This window comes from Triticum aestivum, chromosome 1A (genome assembly GCF_018294505.1).
Source record: "Triticum aestivum cultivar Chinese Spring chromosome 1A, IWGSC CS RefSeq v2.1, whole genome shotgun sequence".
Taxonomy (NCBI): Eukaryota; Viridiplantae; Streptophyta; class Magnoliopsida; order Poales; family Poaceae; genus Triticum; species Triticum aestivum.
Window position 1 is genome coordinate 490,799,655 of NC_057794.1, and position 8,204 is coordinate 490,807,858.

The 8,204-nt window shown below is 47.4% G+C and overlaps 1 protein-coding gene across 1 annotated transcript; it reads left to right on the forward strand.

Annotated features, from left to right (window-relative positions):
• Window positions 1-575: 575 nt before the first annotated feature.
• LOC123156029 (uncharacterized) lies at window positions 576-4,301 on the forward strand. Its single transcript, XM_044574214.1, has 3 exons — window positions 576-1,896; window positions 2,842-2,948; window positions 3,978-4,301. The coding sequence occupies exons 1-2, from the start codon at window positions 648-650 to the stop codon at window positions 2,913-2,915; spliced, it is 1,323 nt and encodes a 440-aa protein (XP_044430149.1). The 5' UTR covers window positions 576-647; the 3' UTR covers window positions 2,916-2,948; window positions 3,978-4,301.
• The last annotated feature ends 3,903 nt before the right edge of the window (window positions 4,302-8,204 follow it).

Here is an 8,204-nt window from a genome sequence, read left to right on the forward strand (position 1 = left end):
AGGTTTTGTCAAGTGTGCTCGGGGGCCATACCATGTCTTTCACTTGAAAACGTTGAGCCCCTCCACGAGAGCATGGAAGATGGAATCATGTGACGGCGATTCAACCTCAAAATATTGGTGAACTACCATAGTAAACAAAGGTGTTTTTTGGAGCAAAAGAGGATTTTTCCTTCGATTTCATTTAAAGAAACCAAAACAGTGATCCAGAACAAGTCTACAAGCGCATGATCCAGAAATTCGACTCTAAACCAACTAAGAGAACTAACAACGAGCAGGTATCCAAACCATGGTAAACAAAGATGTGTTTAGTCTTCTCGTTTTGAGGGGAAGAGGCGTTCGATCTTTTGTTCTTTGAAAAACAAATTTCTTTGGTTTTTGTTGTGCCTGAAAGAATAGCAAAAATCTTTTTTTTTTGAATTGTTTGGATTGCTTACCACATATTTCATGTGGTGGATAGCAAAAAGCACTGTTCAGTTCGACCAATGTACCGTCCCACCCGACAGGTGGGGTCCATGCTGAGCACATGGGAAGAGCCTTTTCGCGGAGCTGAATGAACCGAGTCCATGTGAGCCAGCCACCTCAGGCACCCCTCGCTCGGTAGCTACAGTACCACCACCAAATCGACCACCGCCGACTCCTCCGGCGAGATGCCGCTCCCGCTCCGCCGCCTCTCCAGCCCCCTCCGCCGCTCCCTCTCCACCGCCGCCTCGCGCCCCGCCTGGGCGATGGTCTACCGGATCTCGACGGCGGAGGAGTCGGCGCGGGGCGCGTCCCTCTCGCTCGCCCCGCCCCCGCTCCCCTCCCGCGTCACCGTCCCCAAGCGGGCCTTCGCTCTGGACCCCCTCCCGGCCGCCGACCGCCGCTTCATCAACGTCTTCGGCAGCAGCGTCCTCGCCGCGAGCGGCCACGGCCTCCTCCTGCTCGGCGCCTACAAGAATCGCGCCAACGCCTTCGAAATGTTCGAGGACCGGCCCCCGTCCGCCGTCCCGTTCGAGGTCCTCGACCAGGTGTACGAGCGCTGGTGCTGCTCCGACCCGATGAGGCTCGCCCGCTTCGTCTGCAACCCCGTCACCGGCGAGATGGCGCGCCTCCCGGACTTCGACGGCACGGAGGACGCCTTCGCCGCGTCCACGGGCCTCCTCACCCACGCCGACGGCGGGCACGGGCCGCCCAAGAGGTACGCGGCCGCGCAGCTCAGCGTGGTCGACCGCGGACGCCGATTCCTGCTGCGCCGGCTCACTTCGGAGACAGGAAAGTGGGACGAGCTGCTGCTGCCGTCCCCGCTGCCGCCTGGGCGCCGGATGCACATGAACCACGAGGTGCTGGACTTCGGGGGCCGGCTCTGGTGGGTGGACGTGAGCTGGGGCGCCCTCAACGTCGACCCGTTCAGCGACCGGCCTGAGCTCTGCCCCGTCGAGCTGCCAGGAGGCAGCATGCTTCCGAACCAACAGAGCGCTATCGAGATGTGGCAGCTCCTCCTGCACAGGCGCATGGGGGTCAGCGACGGCAGGCTGCGGTTTGTCGAGGTTTCCGAGGAGCCCTTCCGCATCAAGTCGTTCACGCTGGGCGGCGATAGTGGCCGTTGGACGCTGGAGCATCAGGTGTCGTGGAGAACTCTCTATTCCGATGCCAAGGCGACGCCTTTGATTGCTGCCATTGATCCACTCAACCCCGACTCGCTGTATTTCACCGTGCTTGTGGGCAAAGCATCATGTTTAAGCGTGGATCTCTCTGTGCCTGTCGGCAAAGCATTATGTTTAGGCGTGGACATGCGCTCGAAGAGACCGACTGAGTCTATGGCATTAGGTGGTGGCGGCGTTCATCCAAGCAAGTGCAACTCAAGCTTTGTTCTGCCATGTGTGCTCCCCTCATTTCTCGGATCAAGCTCCATTCCAGGTGATCAGTCACACATTTCTCTTTATATTAGTTGCAATGATATCTAAGTATACATGATTACTGTCTTGGTGAGACTCTGCATATATGTTTAGTTCAAGTCATGTGTGTTTGGCCCCTTGGGTGCCGCATTGGTTGTGTTAATGAGCATGCCTGCAGTTTGTCCAGATTTTTATTCAAGCATTTCGACCCATTGGTTTTCTAATCGTGTTAGATTTTGCCTTGGTCATAGAGAAAATTTATCTTGAAACATGTATGCAGTGGTATGAGTATTTTGCTTCTAAACAACTATTTTTAGCGCTATCTGTAGCTTAGGTTAATCCTATAATGATCAGTGTTGGTTTATATTCTCAGTTATGAAGCTGTGTATTTCTTTTTCTGAAACTATTTCCTGAATGGTGTGTATCTTCTGCCTGTTATCAACTTATCTTTAGTTGACTGCTAGTTAACGCAGCGAAGTAGCAGCAGCCTGCGTTGGTGATTTGTTCCAAGTTAGAATCCAGTCTAAAAGCTGATTAGAGTTATCTCCTGTTTATGAATTTCTAATTTACAACATGTTCTATACTATTTATTTCTCTCTGTGCAATGAAGTTGTAGAAGGGTAGAAGGCTCCTTCAGGATTTTGTATCCATTTTAATCACCTAATTCATTACTTTATTTGACTGACTACTCAGTGCTTTTTCTAAAATACAATTGTATTCTTGTGATTGTCATGTAGTCATGGCTTATGCCATGCTGCACTGAATTCTTGACAGCCTGCTTTATGTATCAGTTGTCTAGCTCTTGTATGAGATGCAGTGAAATCCGTACTGTTATGATTTTTGTTGTTGTTAGTATTATGTTTTGTGTGTGTTAGTATTAGGACTGCTATTAGCATTTTGATTTTTTGTGTTAGTATTAGGATTTTTGTTCGAAATCTTGTACACTGATAATCATATCCCTTTGTAGGCAAGAACGGCCTCATGAAAAACAAGACTCTGGCAGATATTCTGGTTCGTTCAGACAAACAGCCGAATGCCTGAAGGGTACCGATTTACCACCTAACGAATCTCTGGGTACTTTCTCTTAGCTAATGGTCATTTGTGAATGCATTTATGGCTATATATCATCCGTTCACATGTCTATGATGCTGTATTGTTCTTTTATATATTCATTAATCAATCCATGCATTTTATAACCTGGAAAACAATGTTGTGCATATTTAACAAGTTATTACTACTATTTTCAGCTTGTTCTCTCTGTATTATCAAATATACTGACATCTTTCATTGTGAATACCTGAAAGTCTCTGGTTGAGTTCTACTCAGGGTTTTGTGGAACTTGAAATATTTGTAGGGGCCCAAAACTAGTTTACATTCTATTCTACATTTTGTATGTTGGCATATTCTCAAATCCGTAACCATCGCTGATAATTCTGTGTAAACGATTAGTTGTGTTGAAGTTTGCTACCTGAATTTATTCTTCTAGTCGTGCACTCTTGTGGTAGTAGGCAACTTGACATATGCTGAAACTATGAGTTGGCATCTTATCATGGATCTTCCATCCAAGTCTATTAATTACTCCCTCCGATCCAAATTAATTGACGCACACTTAGTACAACTTTAGTACGAAGTTATACTAAGTGTGCGCCAAATAATATGGATCGGAGGGAGTAACATTTCCTGAAGTAGCAGGTGTGATTGTGTCCGAAACTAAAGATCGATCAAACCATCGCGTATATAGGTACAGGAGCCTGCCCTTGTTCATTATCCCGACCACTGCCTTACTGAATAAATTTTATAAAAGCCTGAAATTAAAGGTGCCTACCTATTTCATCAGTATGCGAATTATGTTTGCTTCTCGTGAAATGCTTTTGGATATCTGGTGTACCCTGAAAGTGAAGCTCCCTTGCTTACTACACCAGTGTTGATTGTGTAGTTTCGTCTCATCAGTAGTAAGCAAATACGATACTAAACTTGGAAACAGGCATACATGGACCAAAGTAGCTTTTTTTTTACTCAAAACATTTTTTTTCATATTACTCATCTCCACATTGTTATTCAAACTCTCCTGATGTTTCTGTTCTCTCTCTTTTAAACTAACAGATACAAGTCATCTGATCAACTAGGAAGCTGATGGTGGATAAGTGTTTAGCAAACTCCTTTTGGGGAATATGGAGAAGCTTGGGTTTGCTGGAGTTAGCTGATGCACTTGCTGTCTCGTTTTTGGGAATCTGTGCGAGTTGGTTCAGACTTCCAGTTCACATTAGAACAGTCTAGTACTTAGAAATTACTAGGTTCAATTAATCAGCATGCATTGATCATTGGAGAATACCATGCTTGCAAGACGATCGCTTATATATCTTCCGCATGATAATAGAAACAATGTAATCGCAATGCTTAGCTTTATCTATCTTGTTTCTTTGGATTTGGAGGGACTGAGTTGCTCTATCAATAGTCACCGTGGAAATTGTGTTTTTTTAGGGGTTCCGTGGCACTTTTTTTTTAGGGGTAGTGGTTCCGTTTTTTTTTTTTTTGAGACACAGGGGTAGTGGTTCCGTGGCTCTGTGTGTTGAGTTTGAGCAATGGAGCTCTGAGTTTGAGCCAGGCCCTGAGAATTTTGGCGGGAAAATGGTGACGTCAGGTGTCCAGCCAATGGGAAGCTTTTGCAGCGCAGTAAGACCATCCATAACGCTGAACCCGGTCCATACACCACACCGCAATCTGTCTGACTGACGTATGGGCCCCAGTAATCTCTCCCGGTACAGTACCCAGTAGAACGACTGCACGCTGCTTTCCGTCCTCCCACCCCCCTGGTATCTACGTTGCGTGCACCCAGTCCACGTGCACCAAGCGTTCCAGAACAATCCCACTCTCCCCACCACCACAACCCCACAAGGAAATCCCCACCGCCAGCGAGATGCCGCTCCGCCGCCGTCTCCGGCGGCCTCCGCCGCTCCCTCACCACCGCCGCCTCGCATCCCCCGTGGGCCGCGATGGGCGCCACGGCGTCGGCGCCCCCCGGAGCGTCGAGCGCGGGGGTGTACCTCCATCACCCGCCGCGCGTCTCCCAACTGTACGTCCCGGAGCACTTCGCCCATACCGGCGCCGTCCCCGACCCCGACAGCGACGTCACGCAGGTTGTCGGCGGCGAGGTCTGCGCCGCGAGCGGCGACGGCCTCCTCCTCGTCTACTCAGACTTCCGCTTCGTGGCCCCCGTCGTCGCCAAGCAGGGCGCCCATCGGCTGCGGCAAACGCCCAGCACGCCCACCGTCGACCCCACCCACGTCCCCGCCACCACGCATTTCGTCTTCAACCCTGTCACCCACCAGCTATCCCGCCTCCCGTACATCGCCTGCCACCCCGTGGTGAAGTTACTGTACGGCCGCGGCATGGGCCTCCTCACCCAAGCCGACAGCGGGCACGGGCACGGGCCGCCTGACAGGTTCGCCGCCGCCAACCTGCTTGAGGGGAACCTCATGCTCCGGTTCCTCTCGCACAAAGACATGTGGGAGATCGTGGCGGTCTCGCCGTGCCAGCTCCCGTCTGCGCGGCGGTTGAAGATAAACCAAGAGCCGCTGGCGTTCCGCGGCCGCATGTGGTGGGTCGACGTGACCTGGGGCGCAGTCTCCGCCGACCCCTTCAGCGACCGGCCGGAGCTCTCCTTCGTCGAGCTGCCGAGGGGCAGCCTGCTCCCTGCAGGCGCTCAGGAGGACCAAGCGCTCGGCCTAGGGAGTCTGTTGCCTGACGCCGACAGCATCTTGTGCTGGAGGAAGGCCCCCGTCAGGTACCGGCGCGTCGGCGTCAGCGAAGGGCGGCTGCGGTACGTCGAGGTCTCTCGAGAGGAGCCGTTTCTACTCAGCTCCTTCGCGCTCGATGACGAAGGCAGCGGCTGGACGCTGGAGCACCGGGTGGCGCTCAGCAAGCACTTGCCGGAGGGGAAGACGCCGCAAATTGGCCTTCTTGATCCTCTTAACGCCAATGTGGTTTACCTCATGGTTGACGAGCAAACCATTATCGTCGTGGACATGGACGGGAAGGAGGTGACTGGGAGCTATCTGTCTAATGTCGACGTCTCCTATATACCATGTGTTCTTCCACCATGGCTCGGATCGACCCGGATCCCTTCTGCAGCTGCAGGTAGTCGCTTGCTCGTTCAACACATTACATACTTTCAGTTTTAGATGCGTAATGGATGAGTTTCTTTATGGATCACCTTTGACAGAATTTATTTTGTGTATCCTAGTGGTAGGATTTGTTGATCGTAATGTGGGGGTAGTCCAGTAGACATATTACTTCTCTTTACATGGCCATCTGACTATAAAAGTAATTTATCATGCTGTATATTAATAGATGTCATATTTATATATCCTGTCTTTGGTAACAATTGGGATTGCAATATATTGATATGAGCCACTAAGATATCACTCGAAAGCTGTAATCAAGGACTAAAATGTGTCAATCGTATCCAGAACGCAGATTATTACTTTGTTCTCAATCCCAAACTTCTCCTTGATTTGAAACTTCCAATCCCTTGTCATTTCTACCTGTTTTCCTGGTCATAAGAATTTTCCTTGAAACATATTCGGTGGTCTAAGTGATTTAGCTTTTGAACAGGAAGTTTACAACGTTTTTGTTGCTTCGATGGTACACTGTATGTATGTTCTACTTTATGTTTTCATATCTCTATAATTTGGTTTTAGAAGGTAACTTAAGGATTTAAATCTGTTGCATCCTTTTATTAATTCCTCTACTCTAGTCATTTGCTACCTTCCTCTATTGTTGTGCTATCACTTATGGGTACAGTGCTGAATTCTTCAGAACCTGCTCTAACTATCATTTTTTTGCCACTTTAATTCTTGTATACAATGCACAGAAATCTATAATGTTCTAAATTGTATTGTGTTAGTGTTGCTTCTGCTGTTCAAATTCTTGTAAATTGATCAAGTTAACTCTTTTCAGGCAAGAAGGACCCTGTGACTAACAAGACTTTGTCAGACGTCCTGGTTCGCTCTAAAATCCCGTAGAAGAGACTAAGGTGCCAATTTACCAGCTAATGATCTCTCTTTACTTTATGTTGGCTCATGCTTCTTGTTGTCTCTCATCCATTCACATTTGTCGTATGCTGCATTCTTTGGGGTAAACCCTCCTTTTGGAAAGAATGCTGCATTCTTAATACAAGCATCTCTTAGTCAATCGATGCAGTTTATGGATTGAAAAAAGCAAGCAGTATGCATCTTTTTGCCAATTACAACGATTATCTTCAACTGGTTTCGTGTGTATTTTCTAACATATCCCTATCCTTAAAACCAGCTTCTATTTGGTTGTGTTCAAGTTGATGTTTTAGTGCAACCTAGTAACATATTTACTTCTTAGAATAATTATTGTGTGCTACCTGAAATTGTTATTCCACTCATATTCTTCTGGCAGCTACTTGCCAGGCTGCCAAAATTTATGGGTTGGTGTGTCAGCATGGATATTCCATCCCTTCATTCAGGTGTATTAGTGTTTCTGAACTAGCAGGCAGAAAGGATGCCTAGCCTTATTTGTCTGGTGACCACTGCATTAGAATCTGAAGGATATCACTGTATTAGAATCTCAAGGATATCTAGCCTTGTCATCATGATGCCCACCATTTTTTTCGACTTAAGGAGCATCACTCCCATCTTTCATTTCTGAAAGTTGATAAAAACAAATGACGATATGATGACCGCCATTGTTTTTCCTTTTTCTGAAATACTAACTGATTAAAGCCTGAAACTGAAGCTTGATCTTTCTTAAAATTGATCGTGGTGTAATTTTCCACAACCAAACCTTGGATTGAAAATAAATGTGTTATCCAGTTGATATTTCACTTTTGGAAATACACATTGATGGACTAACTGTAGTAGCATTTTGGTTTACTGAATTTCATCTTGCTGTTTATCCATATCACTCATCTTCTTGATATGTTCATTCAAATGTGTCTAATGTTTCTTATTTTGTTTTCAGATTTCTCAAAACTAGCCGATGCTGCTCCGTAATCAATTAGGAAGCTGATGGTGGTAGCTTACTGAACTCTTATTTTGGTGAAAATCTGCAGGAGTCTTGGTTTGATGGTGTTTCGCGATCAACTTAACTGCATCTCCTTCGTAGGGAAATTGGAGAGAATTTTCAGACTATCCGGTTCCGGTCACAGCAGAACATTAAACAGATCCAGCATGTAACGACCATTACTGAACATCATATATGCTGTGTTTGCTAGCTAGCCAATATATTCCTAGGGCATGTTTACTCCGATGAAAAATCTCATTTAGGGATCTCGGCGTATGTCATCCATGCAGCATTGGTGGT